The sequence below is a fragment of the Apus apus genome, chromosome 2 (genome assembly GCF_020740795.1).
Source record: "Apus apus isolate bApuApu2 chromosome 2, bApuApu2.pri.cur, whole genome shotgun sequence".
Taxonomy (NCBI): Eukaryota; Metazoa; Chordata; class Aves; order Apodiformes; family Apodidae; genus Apus; species Apus apus.
This window is the reverse complement of record NC_067283.1, coordinates 119791129-119810973: the sequence shown is the minus strand read 5'-3', so window position 1 is coordinate 119810973 and position 19845 is coordinate 119791129. Positions and strand designations below refer to the sequence as shown.

The 19845-nt window shown below is 39.3% G+C and overlaps 1 protein-coding gene across 2 annotated transcripts in view; it reads right to left on the bottom strand.

Moving 5' to 3' along the window:
* Window positions 1-259: 259 nt before the first annotated feature.
* NKAIN3 (sodium/potassium transporting ATPase interacting 3) overlaps window positions 260-19845 on the bottom strand; it is a 362324-nt gene continuing 342738 nt past the window's right edge. Inside the window, exons 6-7 of one of the 2 annotated variants that reach the window (XM_051610729.1) lie at window positions 4893-4976; window positions 260-1268 (exon numbers count right to left, since the gene is read on the bottom strand). In XM_051610729.1, coding sequence (XP_051466689.1) covers window positions 1255-1268; window positions 4893-4976 — 98 coding nt within the window. In that variant the 3' untranslated portion in view covers window positions 260-1254. The remainder of the gene's footprint in view (window positions 1269-4892; window positions 4977-19845) is intronic. The other variant, XM_051610730.1, reaches the window with a different exon arrangement.

Below are 19845 nucleotides of genomic sequence, written 5' to 3'. Positions count from 1 at the left end.
TGGGGAGGTGGAGATACACATATCAGAAGGAGCATCCTTCCAAACAGTCCCACCACAGAAACCTTTTAACAAGAAAGTGCAAAACCAGAAACAGCCCCAAAACCCTGATTAAGTTTCTGCTGAATGCTGAGACACGTAGACTCTGTGGAGAGAGGTAACTCTCTGGGGCATACAGCTGTGCACAGCACTTTATATAGTAATTAAGAAGAAAGAAACAAAGTGGTCTGTTAAAAAGACTGCCAGTTCCCAGGAGAAAACAGCTTTGTGTATCACTTTATGCTAGTGGTGACAGAATAGAAAACAAAATACCACAGAGTTACATACATGTTCTTTGTCTAGAAGTATTTACAAATACCTTTACAGATTTTTACACACATTTTCAGGTTTGCTTGCTTACTTTAAAATTAAGAGCAAAATTAGTCCCCAGAGGCTTCTAAGGCTTCAGTTGGTGCCTTGTACTGTACATTCATGCTTGGCTTCTTCCTGGGAGAAGGGAGGAAAAGAGTTTAAAGATGTGCAAATCACAGACATCTAAAGAGTCCAAGGTGTAAGAGCTCCTAGAGACCAACATCCATAGACCGGTCATCCTACTTGTCTGCAAATCAGAGATAGCTACTCATGGTGGACTCAGGGCAAGAGAGATTAGGAAGGAAGAAGGAGCCATATATGAATTGCAATAATTAGATGAGTACATTAGTGCTGGAACATCTGGATGAGAAGAGTCATAGATCAATTCCTACTGCATACAGCAGCTCAAACAAAGGAGTGGACATTCTGAATTCTAAACACAGTACTGAAACCATCTCTTGTACACTGGTAGGATTTGACTCCTGCTGCATATTTCGGAGTCAAAATTACTGTTTACTGACAAAATCTTGACCAGGCACAGTATGAGTCTATCAGTTGAAAATACTGACTTTTTTTGAGAAAGACGCAGCCTTCTCCTAGTTTGCACAGGTTGTTTTGTTTTCATGCCTTAACACTAAATTTTATAAAAATATTCAAATTAAAAATGAAAAAAAATTACAACTTACAAGTGTCCATATAAGTAAATTATTCAAAAATTAAAAATCATCTACAAGGATCTACGAAATAACAATGCTGATAATGACACTGAGCCTTTGGGAAGAACAATCCACGTGTTGTAAGAAACGGATAGTGGTTTTCTTCCAGGATGATGAGTCACAAAGTTGGTCTTTTCTTCTAAAATCTGTTTCTTCAGCTACAGCAGCAGAAGTCTTCAGTCCATTTTCATTACTTACTTCGACCTAAAAAGCAGAATATATTAATTACTTACAAATTAAAACCTATACTGTTAATCTTCTAATTTGCAATATGTAAATTCACAACAGCTCTCAGGTTAGCAGCTAATGAGTAAGTTGATAAAACACCTCTGGTCATTAATTTCCTCAGCTGTAAGACCCACATATAAGGTCCAGAGTACAAGATACAAAGCTATTGCTTTGTATCATGCATATCACAAGGGCAAAGAACATTTGGGGAACAATCCTGCAAGGGGTGAAACGTGTCTGAAGCTCACATACTAATAGGTTCTTTTTAGCATAGCATATTGGAACAGTATAAGATGAATTTTCACCAGGTTATGAAATTCAGACATGACCTCATTACAAATGTGTATTTGAGCTGGACTCACAGTAATTATAGTCCTCACCACAACAAAATGCCTGCTGAATCTATGCATTCTCACATGACTCCCTGTAAACCATGTTCCCTTGTGTAATAATGGAAAATCTATTATGGTCTTTTGTAGAAATTTTACAGCAGATAGAGCTTCAGAAGAAGATACGAAAAGGACAGGACCCATCACAGAGTGGTGACCTCTCCACAGGTGGACTTTCTCACAACACTGGATTAGTCTCATGATAGAAGCCAACAATGTCCCCAGAAATGCTAGGGTTAACCCTAATTGGAATTAGGGATTCAGGGTCTGTTCAGACAGGGTTGCCCAAGGCTATAGTAGCACTGGATAAGATCTACTCATCCAAACAGGAACAAGGTTAACTTCTGCAAACCATTAGTATTACCACTACTAAATGATGAGGATGATGATGATAAAAAACCCTGATGTCAGACAAAATGCATCTTTTTTCTTCTAATCCTCACACTTCTCTCTTTTCTGTGTAGCAAGCAGTACATGAAGCAATTCTAATTACTACTGAGAGACCTGATTGTTGATACTGTGCTTGAAAAAGATGAAAACACAGCAGTCTTCTTTACAGTCCATGTGCTTTAGTCCCATTGAGAACATGATTATTTTTTTCCACTCCCTCTGTTGTGTCCTGCCTTGCATACATCTTAATTGAAACTGTGCTCAGGGCAAAGATCCTGCTTGTCCTTCTCTGGCTGCCTCATGGAGTTAGAGACAGGACAAAGAGCAAACAGACAAGCTACAATCATTCATAATTGCATTAAAAAATGCTTTTCACCAGAACAAGATCCAATTTAACCTCTTCTCAGGGGTGAAAAGGAAAACTAACTTGCTAATATTTAATAATTACAGCAGCGCTAAGCAGACATTATACTGAGTATGAGTACTCGACACAACTAGACTTTCTTCTACATAGTTTTGATGCGGCCACAGAAACTTGTATTTTCAATGGACTCTGTTTGGTTAGTTTATAAATGAAATAAAGGAAATAAAAGGCATGAGAAAAGGGCAAATATAGCCAAGCTTTCATTTAGGAAAAGCATCATTCTAATTTTTCCCATGATTGAAGTTGTAAGGGTGGCAAAAGATCTGTAACCTTTATTAAGGCTTTGACTGTATTTAACAACCATTATTCATGTTCAATTCTAAGTGAACAGAAAGGGAGGCTTTTACAGCCTGGGTACCAGACATCACAGTTCTTATGGACTCGATGGATTCTTAGATAATATATAATTGATATGGGGTTAGCAGTTAACTCATTAAAGGAGTCAAGAAGGCTGATGTACTGCAGACGGATAAGCATCTGAAAATTGCTAGCACAATCCAGTGTCTATTCAAATTGTTTCCAGGAATTTGGCTTTTAATTCAGACTTTGATCACTGATACTATTTTTTCTCCCTGCTTAGGTAAAGATCCTCTCTTGATCTTTCAGTGCATAAAACCAAAATATCAATAAAGAAGAAAACACAACATAATTTCTCTTCTAGTTTTATACTTCTAGCAGCCACAAAGAGGCCAGAGATGGTCCTCTCAGCTGTTCAAGAATACCCATACATGCCATTTATTCTTCAGTATCGCAGTCTCATGGCAACCTCAAAATCCATTGAGCTACTTAACCAAAATCTGCTATTGAAGAACAAATTCTCAGAATCTGTGCCTTCTTTACTGCAAAACAAATGAACAGAGTTTGCAGGAACATATTTTTAAATCTTTTGTGAAAATGTCTTTTTTCCTCTCCTTTAGTTATTAGTAAGTTTGCTAAGAAAGTAGTAAACATTTATCCACCTAATAATTCAATATTAACCTGAGTGCAGGTTTCGAGATTAAAATCTTTTATGGAGAGGTGTAAACACTGTAGCTGTGGCTTTCTTCCTCCTGGATGCCAATTTCACTTTTTGAGCCTAGCAGCTTATTCAGAATGGCCAAAACCCCAATTTACTGCCATCTTTCTCACAGAAAATGTATCAAAAGTAGCCTGTAATGAAATATTACTGAAAATGCAGATTCCAAGGTAGAGGGTATACTTAATGCCATGTTAAACTGTTTATTATTTTTTTTTTTTGTTTCTTTAATGTGATACTTCATCCTCTTCTGACATACATCATCATGCTATTGAGATAGGGCTTTTTCTCTTTTTTGGGCCTTCATAATCCTGCAATATTTGCTCACCACATGTGAGTAAAATTTTGCTGATATTTATTTCTACAAACTGACAGCTGCAGTACAAGTGAAATATATTATTAAAACTTGCAATAATTAATAAAGTTACAAGCGAAGTTCAGGTGTCAAGTGCTGACTCAAAACATTTGGTTAGCAATTGTCCACTTTAAAACTCCTAGCACAGGTACACATGCATACAGCAGGAAAATCCTCCAAACCCATTTTAATTCTGTTTGCTGCAAAGTAAAATACAGCAAGTAATTACATCAGTTTCAATCAATCAGCTGCATGTGGGTTTCATGTTGCATTCAAGATTCATTAAAAGCCCAAAGGTAAAATTTTACAGGTAAAAAGCATCAGGGCAACAACTCACAGGCATCAAAGAAGTATTCCCAAATGAACATCTTTTGTTTTAACAATAATACTTTGAAATATAATATATTAGAAGTTATCTGAGCTTCTGCCAAAATATATGTACTAGCAATGTTTCCCTGTATCTTGATTTATTCCAAATAAAATAAATAGACACTTATCTAAAATTATTCTTTAGGCAGCAGAGTAGGAAGAGTCTATGAGACCATTTGATTTTCATGGTGGAAGGAAGTAAGTGATGACAAAGAGATGATGAACTTCTAGTGAAACTCTACAGATAGAGAGATTTTAAGCTGACTAACAGATTTTCAGCCAACATTTTTATTTCAGTAGCTAGACAATTGTAAAAGCCTCTGCTTTTCTGTAAATGGGCTAATCTCATTAAGATTCATGCAGCAGCCATAAACTAAAAGTCAGCAGGGGAGCAATTCCTTCATTGAGAGCCTCTCCTTGTGTTAGCCAAGGCACAACATGGCAGATGTGGTGATATCTACTAATCCTCACTTTAGCAGATATGTCATCAGTGACAAAGTGTCCCTACTTATATGTTTTATGTGAATTATTTTTAAATTAAGTTCTAATTAAAATATAATTAAATTATTAGTAATCTGATGCCAAAATTATTTCAAGAGAATGTTAGCTTTCAGTCCAGTTAGAAGGATTAATGTGGTCCATAGGACCAGAACCTTACCTACAGGCTTTACAGGCTTTAACTCAACATGTTCCTGGGGGGGCTGTCGGTAGGAGTATGTGTCAAGTCCACCTATGAAATCAACTGAAAATACAACAGTTCCAGAAATGAACAAATGGAAATGAAAATATGTCAACTGAAAAAAAAAAACCAAACCCAACAGACAAAATATGTCTAAAAAAAAATAATAGTAAGCGCATGCACAGCTTTGCATACTAGAAATAAACAAGTAGATAAAAATGCTGTGGAAGCTGATTAAAGAAGGCTCAGTGCCCTGTCTTCCTTGGGGGTCATGTAGGCAAGACAGGCTACCACCTGGCTGGCCAGATATGCACACTCCTGCCAGCGTGCATGCAAAATGAACATCCCTGGATCTGCAGAAGGTAGACAGAAACCACTGTGGGGTGAAGCAACTGCTGGTCTTTAGGGCGATCTCAGCATATACTTCATAACTTGCTTTTGACTCCTTCTGAAGTTTTTAAAAATGTAGGCAGTTGAAACAATTTAGCTTGTGAACACAATTTTGCCTAAGCTTTTACAAATCAATGGATGCATAGGAATGCAACAAAACAAGGAAAACCAAAGGTGTGTCCCCTGAGTTGAATCACAGAATCACAGAAACATTCCAGCTGGAAAAGACCTGTAAGATAACCATGTCCAACACTAACCTAACTCTACCAACCATTAACCTAATTCTACCAAGCCCAGTGCTTAAATCATGTTCCTAAGTACCGTTTCTACACAGCTTTTAAACTCCTTCAGGGATCATGATTCAACAACCTTCCTGGGCAGCCTGTTAGTGTTTTATTACCCTTTCAGTGAAGAATTTTCATCTAGTATCTAATCTAAACCTCTCCTGCCACAACTTGAGCCCATTTCCTCTCATGCTATGTACTCAGGAGAAGAGACCATTCCCCACCTTGCTACAACCTCCTTTCAGGTAGTTGTAGAGAACAATAAGGTCTCCCCTCATCCTCCTTTTCTCCAGGCTAAACAACCTTAGCTCCTTCAGATGTTCCTTGTAAGACTTGTTCTAAAGATCCTGCACCAGCTTTGTTGCCCTTCTCTGGGCTCACTCCAGCACCTCAATGTCCTTCTTGCAGTGAAGGGCCCCAAACCAAAACACAATATTTGAGGTGCTGCCTCACCAGTGCTGAGTACAGGGGTACAGCCACTTCCCTAGTTCTGCTGGCCATGCTATTTTTGATACAAGCCAGGATGCTGTTGTCCTTCTTGGCCACCTGGGCACATTGCTGGCTTATATTCAGCCCGCTGCCAATCAACATCCCCAGGTCCTTTCCTCTGGGCATCGTTCCAGCCATTTCTCCCCAGGCCTGTAGCATTGCACAGGGTTGTTGTAGCCCAAGTGCAGAACCCTGCACTTAGCCTACATGAGAACTGAATGTGAAAAATCAGCAGCATCTTCTCTGGATGAACTTGTGGTGACAGACAGTCTTTTCAGAATCCTTCCACTTTTGCTTAACATTTCTATGTCAGAAAGAATGTGAAGATATCTGCTCTTGAGAAGTTTTTGTTCCTTTTATGGTCATAGTGATTTTAAAGTAAGATATTTTAGTCTGAATCTTGTATCTTGGAAAATTTTGTAAGATTTTCAGCAGCTTCAAAAAGTCACATGTCCAAGCTATCCTAGAAATCTAAATGCAGGTTCATGGAGAAGGCTGTCTTTTCTGCCCATTTAGATGGGCTTGTTGCAGAACTGTGCAGGTGACAGATTCATAGCACATTAGGATTCTTTGGTCACATGGAAAGCAAACTGCCTTCATTTGTTTATGTGTAGGCATATATTAAAAGTCCTAAAAATAAATTAGATTCTCATTATATTAATCCCTGTATGAGCACCTAATAAGAAACAGCCCCTTCCCAAGCAATGTGTGCCCTAGGCAAACAAAGAAAGAAATTGCTTATCCAGGATGAGAGGATAGGGAAATGAAGCTGAGAGACTGAAGGACTGATTAAATACCCGCTGAAATCTGTGGAAATTCTCCTCTTCATTTTAGTTGCCTCTCCCCTTGAGTCTGGGAAAGGGGTAGTTTAGCTGAAAACAGAACGTGACGTACTTCAATCACATGGCATTGTCCTAGCCACCAGATTTTTTTCTTGAAACTGTCCAAGCAAGACATAATGCTGAAGAGCTAGCACAACCCAAACACCAACCCCAGCATATCTGCACCTGCTCTTCATGCTGTATTTCTTTCATGTTGCAGCTCTCCTTCACAATGCTGTCACTAAATAAGATAAAATACATAAAAATTGACTTATGCACTAATGGGGCTAGACATTTACAAAAAGACATATTTGCACGTATATTTTGTAAAAGCTGATTTCTTGAATATCTAGCTATCTAATGTAAGACATAGATACTAGTTCATTTTTTGAACAAAATTGTGTCCATGGTGATATAATTTGGTTTTGTGGTTATATATTTTGGCTTTCCCTGATCTCTGAAGGGGTTTGTTGGTTGTTTTTTATTTGTGGCTTTTTTTTTTATATATATTTATTTTGTTTTGGTTTTGTTTTGTTTGGGTTTTTTTATTATTTGTTTTGTTTTGTTTTGTTGTGGGTTTTTTTGTTGAGGACATGTGGTAGAAGGAGCTAAAAAGTATGTTTTTAAGATAATTCACCACTTCTGGACCACATATAATTCTTAGCAATCACAAGCATCATCTGCAACTGTAAGCAGGGAATTTAAAATAACTACTCCTTCTACCAACAAATCTTTTAGAGAAAGAAATTGTCAATAGGCATTAATGATTGACAACATAGACGTGTCTTTTTCTAACAAAGAAAATATATTTAATAGCACCATCCAACAAGTTTTGAGATGAGCTGCTCAACCCTGTTTAGCTGAGGCTTTCTCTTTTGCAATACAAGATACGTTGTACTGTATTAGAGTCGAAGCTTGACTTAAAATTCCTGTGAAGCTGATTCTCAATGCAAGAAGCTGCTCTATCACACAAGAAAATGGAATGTGCCATTTTTCATTATGCACTCTACTTTATGGCTGATAGCTCTTTAATGTGAAGATTCATCACCCGTTATTTGAATTATAAGTTACTTCGCATTTTAAAAAATCAGCCTGATTTTACCTGATATTTTCATCACTTATATCTAGTAGACTCCCAGGACTAAGACCTCAAATGGACATTAAATATAGAGATTTTATTTTTAATTTTCATTCTGTATGAAGATATTACTATGCATATTTCACTTTAAATAGTCACATCATAGACATCCAGCTCTGATCAAATACTTTAAAACCTTACATTCATTAAACTTTAATGATGCATACATCCCTCTGTTTATGTGTCCAAAGGTAAACCCCAGAAATACCTGTATAGGTTTCCTAAGGGGAAAGCACTAGGTTAAGGATGATATTGAACAATAGATTTTGTTTATTTTTGGCCCGGAGCATGGATATGGATGATTTCTATCATATATTTGTAGGAATAAAATAGTTAACTTCAGAAAGTTGCACATGCCTGGCAGAAAGGTCAATGAAAAAAAATAATTTTCTAGACAGTTCTATAATTCTATGCATTAAATAATAATAACCCTCTCACACATAACTTGTTTAGCAGTAGGGATATTAGATTACTAAACAAGGAACACCCCATGGAGTCCAGTCATTAACTACAGTCATGCAGAGAGAAACTTAAAATCCTAGAGAGAGGGTTTTTTAACACGCTACAGATAATAGCAGGTTACAGCAGAAGCTAGCTATTTTATCTGCAGCTGGCTGCAAAACATGATCTATATTCCCAGGGAACTGCTCTCTCCTTGTGTCACCTGTTTTGTGGTCATGCTGGATGCTTAATGGCCAGTGTGAAATGTTCCTTTAGAGTTCACTACCTGCTGGGCTTGGAAGTGCAAATCTGTGCTGGCTGTCTGCTGTGGGTAGTCCATTAAAATGATGTTCATTCACTCACTGGTCATATGAGAGGAACCATTGTCATAATCTGCCTGAGTGAGAGAAGTGTAATACGCTGCTGGCTGAAGTGTATTTACTGTTACCAGTAATTTTGAGGGTTATTTTCTAGACAGATGACATTTAGGTTTACTTTGCTACTATTAAACCACTGCATTTGCCCATATGTCAGTTGAAATTTGCTTTCCTTTGAAGTTAATGCAGATGAATCAGAGCTGTGAAAAAATATTTTCTCCTTTCCCACCTCATCTGGAATGTAGATTCCCTGGCAATGTCCCACTGACCTGCTGGCAGGCCCTGTACACACAGCTGCCCTGGCTTGTCAGCCCATTGGTATATTACTAATTTCTCCTTTCAAAGTTGGCATATTCAAAGTGTGTCTGGAGGTGCAGGGTGTGAACAGAGCAATGATATGCAGATAGCTAAATTCTTAGTAAATCCTACAGTCTGGAGTACCTACGAACCTATTGATGTTTGCCTCCCATTTTTATAAATGAGAGCAAAACCCAAAACTGACAGCTTGAATGGCTGGCACCTTCAGTGGTCTGTTTTCCTTGAGGAGGGAAGGCTAGCAGCTGCTGGAGCATGAGCTTTTATGTACAAAATATTTTCTTAACCCATGGGGTTCCAAATACTATTTTGCATTGAATTATTTTCCTTGTGCTAAGATCTTTTTGAATGGTAACGTATTAATTCAATTACATTCATTACAAAAAGGTATGTAACTGGGAAGGGTGTAACCAGATCACGTGAGGGACAGGTATAAGAAAAGGAGCCAAAAACAACAGGGAAAAGAAAGCAAGAATCAGGCAGATCAATGACAAGTCAGTGATAGATGCATAAATCCAAACTTTGGACTTCCCAGTGTTTGCACTTGTAGCTTACACCAGCTTTCCAGTTAAGCACGTTTTTTGTTTTGGTTTGGTTTGTGTTTTCCTAGGGTCTCCGTATTTTTGTTTGCCTTCCATTCTCAAGAGACAGGTTATTCTTACACCCTTCACTGAACCAGCCCGACCAATCCAGTTGTCTGTCTGAGCCAAGTCTATCCATTTACCTCTCTTCATACTAAGCCAGATCACCTAAGCCTCAAGTCAGGTAGCAGAAGATTCACACATTCTCTTGCAAGATCCCAGGAATAGCTTCCTGTTTATGTAGAGGACTAAAGGAAAAAAATCTGTGCAAGACAATTAAGAAAGGGAGAAGAGGCATTAGTAATCACTTGTGGCACTGTGAGTGCTGTTCTCTCTACAAAGTACTAGCAGATGGTAATCAGGTCAAGACAGGATGAAGCGGTAGAAAATTACTAAGAAGCAACCTTCTACATAAGCTTTTATTACCAGGAGCTGGAAGGGGAATAACTCAGGGTTCTACAGTAATTATTAGGATTTTGGACCAGATTTTCTTCTGAGCCTTCATCTAGTGAGATAAATCACCATTTTAAAGACTGCCCTTAGTTGTAACACATGAGAACTACACATCTCTGCAGACTATGTCTAAAGAAGCATCCTCTCACAAGTGTCCTTAAAAAGGGCACTGGTATGGAAATTTGAATGGAAGTGAAAATGGTTCAAACCTTATCCTAGATCCCTGAGTCATTTCAAATATGAAAATGCCTTTCATAAATGTTGTCTGTGTCATGTCTTTGAAAGCTATTTACAGCTATACCATCCCATTACTGATGTTAAATGAAACGCTGCCTAATTTCAACATTTTTCTTAAAAGGAGTACTTCCCAATCACTTTCAAGTCATTAAGGACTCCTTGCCATTACCTGGTAAAAGTCCCTAGAAGACTACATAAGAGCACATCACACACAAGGTCTAAAGAGAAAATACATCTTACAAATTAATTATCACTAATCTAATATCAGAAAATAATATACTTTGAGCTGGAAATATAGAATTCTTTCCTTCAGGCTTCAGTGATCATCCACATTTCATGACACTGTGCTATCTGCAAATTCATATTCAAATCCTGATGAGGAATAATTTTCCATTTTAGTTTAAAACGTATCGTAGCCCCTCTAAATACATATCAGAGCTTAATCTTTTAGCGACCATATCAGCATGGCCATCGAATGTCCCATACATCTCAGCAGTTGGCTACAACTGCAAGGCTAACACGATACTTCTGATGATACATTTTCTTCCTATATAGGTCACTATGTTGTTCCTCCTTTTAATGGAAATAATAATGATAATTATATTTTTTCCTTAATTTTTGTCATTATGACTAAAATATATGTCTAAAGACTACTAAGCATATGGAAATTTTATTCAAAATCACTTCAAACAAATAAATCTTGGTTTTCCGAGGTTTATATTTAAAGGTGGTATTGCTAGTTCTAAAGTAAGATGGTTTTAAATACAGGGAAGTGTAGACTTCTTTTATCCTACAACACAAAGAAATTATAAAAAACTCCAATTACAACTTCCTAGGTAATTTTTATACAGTAGAAATTTAGAAATGTGAAAAATCTTGGATCACTGGTCTTCATTAATTACTGATTTTCTCTTCTCTGACACCTTTTTGATCTAATCCTTTTGGTCTCAGAATATTGAGAAAGTACCCCTATCAATTACATTCACACAGTGTCAAAAGAGAAATAGTGCTATTAAGCTTTCACAACATATGCCAAATCAACCCATAAAGATGGTAGTTCAATAGTCAAGAGTAAAGACTGCTATACAGATGGATGCAACAGCTTCAGTCCCACCTCCAAACACATGATCTCCACAATTAGTGTGTCCAGGTTGGCTTCAGAAGAGACAGAATTTCAAATCTGCTTTTAGAAGCTATGCTTTGATCCTTTTGATAGTCTGACTCAGGGATATATGTTATATTTTAATGTGCCTTTATATTTCTGTTGAGTTTGAGACTATAAACTGCAGTGCTGTGTTAAAAATGCTTAATGCAGTTGCTAGGACCAACTGGAATTGATCTTCTCCACTTACAGCTCATTGGTTAAGTCACAAGATAGGTGTTTTGCTCCTTCAAATTGTTCTTTTTTGCATCATTTCAGTCCCAAAGGGCTCTGTGTCTGGCCTCTCATACTTTGTTTCCATACCAATTTATTTTTGCTTCAATAATCTGTCAGTATGATACAATTATTTATTTTTGAGAAAAAAATTAACTATCTATATCTGCCTGGCTAGTTTCTATCCAAACGTATCACAACTGAAGTTTCTAGACTTAACTACACATCACAGATGCTTTAGTATGTGAAATTAATGACCCCTTAGGTAATGCAAACCTTTTTCGACTCTATCAAGTAATTAAATATAAATTTCTTAGGGCAAAGCATTTACAAAATCAAATGCTTGACATAAAGCCATGCCTTTCAGAACACTTGTGACATTTGGAGGAAAGGATTTCTATGCACAGAAGAAATTCACATCATCCATTCAAACAGAATAATATTAACATTATTTTAAAATATAGGTTATAGAAATGGAATTACCCTTTTTATCAGTGAGTGATTCTGGATTTTTTGTTCCCACTTTTCTAGGGACGGAAGACTGTTCTGGCTTGGTTTGGTGGGATTTTTGGTAGCAGGGGAAGGACCACAGGAGTCGCTCCGGTAAGAAGCTGAGAAGCTCCCCCTGCTTCCAAAACCAGCCAAGGAGCCATTGGAGGGACAATAGATGCGTCTCAGCGATTAACATACGAAAGAACAGCTATAACACCTGAGCATAGAGGCACTTGGGAGGACAAGAGTTGTGCTGGAGGAGAAGAGCTGTGCTGGGGAAGGAGAGCGGTGCTGGTGGTTGGTAAGAAAGGGAAGAAGATGCCCAAGCAGAAGCTTCCCTGCAACCCATGGCAAAATGTCAGGCTGTCCCCCTGCACTTGTGGAACATTCCCTGAAGGTGTCAGAAGGGGTGAACTTGGCCACTGGACTTGGATTTTGTGGCCAGTGGATTTGCTGCCAGTGGACTCTGATTATGCAGCTTTGGAAGACCCCAGTGCCGGGGGAGTTGCTGTTCCCAAAGCAGCCTGTGACTCTGTGGGAAGCCCAGGCTGGAGTAAGTTGCTCCGGACCTCATGGGAAGGACTGATGAAGGAAAAGTTTGTGGAGGACTCTGTCCCATGGGAGGGACCCCATGGGGAAACAGGAAAGGACTGTAAGGAATCCTTCTTCCTGAGGAGGATGGCGCAGCAAGAACTGCCAGCCTGTGAACTGACTCTAAACCCCATCCCCTGTCCCCCTGTGCCGCTGGGGGGAAGGAGGGAGAGAAACTGGGAACAAAGTAATTTGGGCCCGGGAAGAAGGGAGGGGTGGGGTAACATATGCAAGAACTGCTGTTTGTGTTGTCTGTGTCCTGTGTGTGCTTGTTTGCTGAGAAACTATTATTTTTTCCCCAAGTTAAGTCTGCTTTGCCCAGGACATTAATTGGTGAAGAACCCTCCTTGTCCTTTGTCTCAACCCATGAGCTTTGTCCTCCTAATCCCAGAGTGTGTGTGTGTGGGGGGGAGCTGAGTGAGCAGCAATGGGGCTGCTGCTTTGTTGTCATGTTGGGCCCAAAACCACAACAAAGACTGTTCCTGAACTTTGCTGCTCTCAACCTCTGTGACATGATATTAGTTCATGTGTTTATATCTTTACTTGTCTTAAGAGGAGTGAGCAGGATTGAGCTGAGGATGTTCAGGAGAGCATGTCTGTGTGCATGACACAGCACAGGACCACTGATAAGAAGCAAGGAGCTGGTCCTCAAGCCGAGCCTGCAGTAAGGAGCAGCAAATGGCAAGTGTTAGAGCTGATGGAGAGAAGGCACTGCTAAGGACCAGGCAGAATTTGCTGCAATTCAAGAAGCCATAGACTCAGCTGAAACTCAAATGGGAAGCATTGTTCTCCAAACACATGGACATACAACAAGGAAGGAAACGTTATAAGCCTCTTATTTCTATTCTGTATGACCTAGTAACTTTGAGTTTTCCATTTAAGATGTGTGCTAGTTTATAATCCAATTAATTCTGCCTTTTTTGAGTTTTGTATTGTTGTTTTCTTTGGAGGGTGTCTATAGAGAAGAATATGCGCATCTAGTTCAAAACTCTGTCTGACTAAAGCTCTGTCACATTCAGCTCACATTGCAATTTTCCTTGAATTCACTTTATGGCCCTATTTCCAAACTTTTGGTTTAAAATCCACTTTACATTTCTGCCCATTAATGTCTTTTGCTGTCAGTCAGGAGAGTCATCTTCTTCACAGACCCCTTCTTTATTAGTAGCTGACTTTGCTGGGGTCTAGATGCATAACTATCATCTTTACCTTGACAGACTTGACATTTGAAGTTGCTGCACATGCTAAAACATGTACTTCTGGAAGCCTGAGAGGTCAGGTATCAGCTTTTCCAGGAGAATATTGATCTGGTGAAATGTTCCACTTTTTGATATCAAGCATGTAAACATTGTGTAATTTTTTTTTCTATTTCAGATAAGGTGATTTCCATTTCCAAATCCTCTTTCTCATTCATCTTCCTGTCTTTTTCCCCATGACCACTGGTGACATTCTGTGTAAAAATCCTGCTTTTCCACAGGACATCTGCTCATTAGTGTGGGGTGTTGTATGCATTCTCTCCTCTGCAACTCCTTCTCACAGCTGTACTACACTTAGCTTGAGGAGGCAGATCCCAAGGTTTTTCTACCACAACTCTTCCAGGATTTCAGCCTCTTTAAACACCAAACTATCTTTTTTCTTCTGCTAGGCAGACAAAGCTATCCCCAGCACTGCTGGAGCCTTCCTCTCCTCATACCCGCAGAAAGTCCCACGTTCTCCCTCTTTGACTAACCAGCAGGCAAGCCTGTGGTCCCACTGTGCATTCTCTGAATTCAAGTCTACAGATCAGAAATAGCAGCGGATAAGCTCCTTCTCTGATCTTCACATTCTCAGTCTTCTCCTTTCAATCTGTTATCTCTGTAGATGAACACAAACCAGCAAGCTCTAATCTTCCATTTGTTCCTCCCTTCACTTTTTCAAGATGGGAAAGCCAGAAAAATAACCCCTCTGTCAACCAGTTTAATGCCAGCCTTCTCTAGCTCAAATAAACCCATTATCAAGTCCTTCTGTAGTACCCTCAGCCTGCCCCAGAATATCTGTTTATCCACTATTTCAAAGCCATGGTGGATGTATCCAGTTAATCCCTTCCAAGTGCAGCAATGTGTACTCATTTGTCCCTGAGTGCTTCTCCGCAAATGGGGAAGCTTACTGCACCTCATATTGTTGTTGCTTTTGTCCTGTTCTATCTTCACCTTCAAGTCATCTCTCAATATTTCAGTACTCCCATCTCTGTCACCAACTCAAAGTAGATCCTCAAAACAACAAAAAAATGATACAACATTCTCAGCTTTGACAATAGAGCTAAGGGCATAGAGCATTAATGAATTGGAGCTTACAATGGCCAGTGGTCTTGTCATATATAACGAAATGAAAAAAGAAGTATCAGGCTTGTCAGCAAACATGATGGCTAGGAAAATGTTTGGGTTTTTTTCATTGTTAGAAAATTCATATAATTTTATATTAGAGGAAAGACAAATCTATAAAAGGGGAATAGAGTCTGTAACAGGATTAATACTTATTTTGAAGCTACCAGTGAATCGATCTGCTAATCATAAAGAAAGATAATGCAAAACTGACCTCATAAATAAAAAATCCTCTCCCTGAGAGAAGAAGAAGTAAAAAATACACTACTGAGAAAATCTTGTAACTCTGGAATTTCAGTCCTCCAAAATAACACACTGTGATTATTAAGGAGGAAAAAGCCTGAGTGGGAATCAATGGCAAGGAATAAGAGTCATCATATAAATGGTGAGAGTCACATGGCATTACAGGTTTTGCTGTAGCTAACCTGTAATATTGAGCAAAACACAGAAGTACTGAGGTTAAATTTCTGCTAACAAAATCTACTGTTTATTTACTGATTCAAGGCAAAAGAGTGTCAAGTGAAGTTTAAAGTGAGTCCAGCTATGAGTCAGATCACCGAGCACTGGTAAGACAGACTTAAAATACAGAGCTAATAAAAGCACATCAGCAACAGAGACTAAATACAAGAAATATAATTGTAGACTTTTTGAAAAATAGGTTCTTTAGAAGGAGATAATATATTGTAGTTGACCAACCGGCCCAACTGGAAAACCTTAGCAGATGCATCACCCATTTTAGCAAGATAACGCCTCTTGCTATAAATCTTGCTTCTCTTTTATCCTGAAATCATTAGGACTATAGAAACAATACAATTAGAAAGTCTGAAAAACACAACATACAGACAAGTCCAGGTTTAGTAATAGGAGGAATTTACAAAGGTTATTTTATGAAGGGTTGAAGGTGTGATGACATCTGAGACACAGTAAAGCAAACTGAGTAACACTAAAATTCAACAGGATAAAGAAAAGAGTTTAGCAAAAAACCTTTTAGTTTTAATATTTTATCTTCTTCTTTCTCTTCTTTGAATGTAGTTCTCTGAATAAATTCTTGTGATACTTTATTTGCATGGGTCTTTCTCTTGCTTTGATTTTATCAACAATCAACATTGTTATCCTTTCTTTTTAAAAACAAAATTGAGAACTGGTTTTGGTGGAACATACTGGTTGCCTTCAGATTTAGGACATTTAGAGCTGAGATTTTCAAAGATGAGTAAACCGATGGATAGTTAATTCTTATTTGAGTTGTTTGACTTCGCCACATTTTGAGAAACTACATATTACTAAATAAAGTGGTCTTCCAAAATTAGCTGTGACCTGAAATTTATCGCTTGGTTCAATGTACTTCACTGACTTGTTCTGGTTAGCCATCTCTTTTTGAGTTTATCCAGTAGTTGCATTGCAAATTAGCTGTCTGAGTAGCCTCTAAGGCTATAATCTACAATTGCATACATACATTACATACAATGGGACCCATACTGTATTATTTTTAACTTGGATATCCCCTTAAAATAAAAAAAAATAAGCAGTTATGGCTTTTTAGTGCTGTATTTCAAAGCTTAATATTAGAAAGAATTGTAAATAAACCTCAGCTTCAGGAAAATTTGGTGGCAATCTCTCAGTTCAGCTGTTCTGTATGGATCTGCTTTCATTTTTAAGAATATTGTCTGTAAGGAAAAAGGAAGGACACTTCTTTCTTCTAAAATGAAACCTCATTGCCAGTCTTTCAGACCAGACACAGGCATAAAGGAAAGGGTATTTAGAACTCTGGCCCCCTAATTAATCCACAAGTCTGTTGAGTGTGTCAAACATGTTTGAGATATGTGTAAAGGGAAGGCTTGAGAATATTTATCTCAGTTGTGACTGTTCAGGTCACTAAGTCCCCAGTACATAAGCATTCTTTATCAGCATATAACCAAGATAATTTATGGCCCAGGGCAGAGCCTGATTAATCCCACACCCTCCTTGGCTCAATACACTGCCTTGCACATGGGCACACCACTCACTCCAGGCTCACAGTGCCCACACCAAAGGCAATGATGTGCTAACTGAGAAATTATCACTCAAGCAGCAATAACAATGAAATTATATTACTTAAGATGAGGCCCAGAAATTAGGAAAAGCTGTCTGCATAAAAGTTAAGACCTGGGGGAGATGGCATTTGCAAAGAGAAGTGGGAGTTTGAAAAGTTTCTTTTCAAGGTCCACAGATTAAAGTAGACACAAAGCTTTTGCCATTTAGAAACAAAGAACTAAGAAGATTGGTACTCGACATGGAAAATGGGCTTGTAAAGAGTTTTCACTTTAATGGAGAAGCTGGGCAAAAGGTAGGGACAGGAATGGGCACCACTCCTGTATGTGATGTTACATGGAAGGTTGGGGAAAGGGATATTGGATGCTGGATGCTAGAGTAAGATTGATTTGACAATAGGTGCAATTTAAGTGGAAAGGCTACTGAGGCAACTGAAGGTTGGGATAGCATCCATTTAAAAGCAGATTCAATTTAAACAAAAAGGCCCAGTAGAGGGAAAGAGGAGACTAAAGTGAAATCAATATTAAATTAGCTAAGTAGAAGATTGAATCAAATCAGCTAACTAAAGAAAAGGGCTTACTTTGTATTTGGGAGCAGGAAAGCAATGCATGGACCAAAGAAATATCAAGGAAATCTCACCAAACAGCATATGCCCTCTAATTGGAATGGTTCCATTTTAATAGGAATATTATTTATTATAGTAGCAAACAAAAAATCTTAAATGAAGGTATGATTCCCAGTAAAGATTTCCCAGGAAAATTATCTTATTATAATTATATTCCTATTTGAAGTTAATTGTTTTTCATGGAATCATGGAATAGTTTGGGTTGGAAGGGACTTTAAAGATCCCCTAGTTCCAACCCCCCTGCCATGAGCAGGAACACCTCCCACTAGACCAGCTTGCTCCAAGCCTCATCCCACCTGGCCTTGAACACTTCCAGGGAGGGGGCATCCACAATTTCTCCAGTCAATCTGTTCCAGTGTCTCACCACCCTCACACTAAAGAATTCCTTTTGAATGTCTAAGCTGAATCTAGCCCTTCCAGCTTAAAACTGTTACCTCTCATCCTGTCACTATACACCCTGGTAAAAGTCCCTCCCTGTAGGCCCCCTGCAGGAAAGGAAGACAGCTATAAGGTCTCCCTAGAGCCTTCTCTTCTCCAGGCTGAACAGCCCCAACTGTCTCAGCATTTCTTTGTAGCAGAGCTGCTCTGATCATCTTTGTGGTCCTCTTCCGGACTTGCTCCAAGAGTTCTGTGTTTATTCCTGTGTTGAGGGTTCCAGAACTGGACACAGTACTCCAGCTGGGGTCTCACAGGAATAGAGTACAGGGGAAGAATCACCTCCCTTGACCTGCTGGTCATGCTTCTTCAGGTGCAGCTCAGGACACAGTTGGCTTTCTGGGCTGCAAGTGCACATTGCTGGTTCATGTTGAGCTTTTCATCGATCAACACCCAAGTCCTTTTCCTCAGGGCTGTTCTCAACCTGTATCTGTGCTTGGGATTTCCCCTACCCAGGTACAGGACCTTCCATTTAGCCATGTTGAACTTTATGAGGTTGGCATAGGTCCACCTCTCAAGCCTGTCAAGGTCCCTCTGGATGGCATCTCTTTAACCTCAACACATGGCTTGGTGTTGTCAGCAAACTTGCAGAGAGTCCACTCAATTCCACTGTTCCCCTCCAGGACTTTATCCCATGATACCCTACCAAGCCGATCTCTGATAGGCTGAAATCTGCTCTCCTGAAGTTGAGGGTAGTAAGCTTGGTGCAGACCCTCCTTCTTGCCCTTTGGATCCTATGGCTGCCCTTAAGCTTCACGTTGTCCATCACACCATACTTGTTGGTGAGAACAAGGTCCAGCATAGCACCTTTTCTAATTTGCTCCTCTACCACTTGGAAAGGAAGGTGTCATCAACACACTCCAGGAACTTCCTGGATTGCTGGTGCTTTGCTGTGTTGTCCCTCCAGCAGGTACCAGGGTGGTTGAAATTCCCCATGAGGACCATGGCCTGTGAACGGGAAGCTCCTCCTATCAGCCTGTGGAGGGTCTCATCCGCTTGGACATCATGGTCAGGTGGCCTACAGCAGACTACCACTGTGATGTCACCAGCCCCTGTCTTCTCTTCAACTCTGACTAACAAGCTCTCTGTCTCTCCTCATCCATCCCTAGGTGGAGCTCTAGTTGGTTGATTATGTAGAGGATGACATCCCCTTCTCTTCGCCCCTGTCTGTCCCTCCTAAAGACTTTATACTCATCTATTCCCACCCTCCAGTCACAGGAGTCATCCCACCACATCTCAGTGATGCCAATAACATCATAGCCCTGCAGGCATGCACACATTTTTAACTCCTCCTGCGTATTTCCCATGCTGCATGAATTTGTATGGAGGCATTTAAGTTGGGCTCCCATTGATGATGCCTCATGGCCTGGGATTCCATTATCCTTCATTTCAGGTATTTTCCTGCTGGCCTGTGATCCTTCTTCAGGCCCAGGGCAACTCTTGCTCAGATTGGCTTCAAAGGGGTGGCAGTGGGATGGATTGAGGATCCACTCCGCCTGCAAC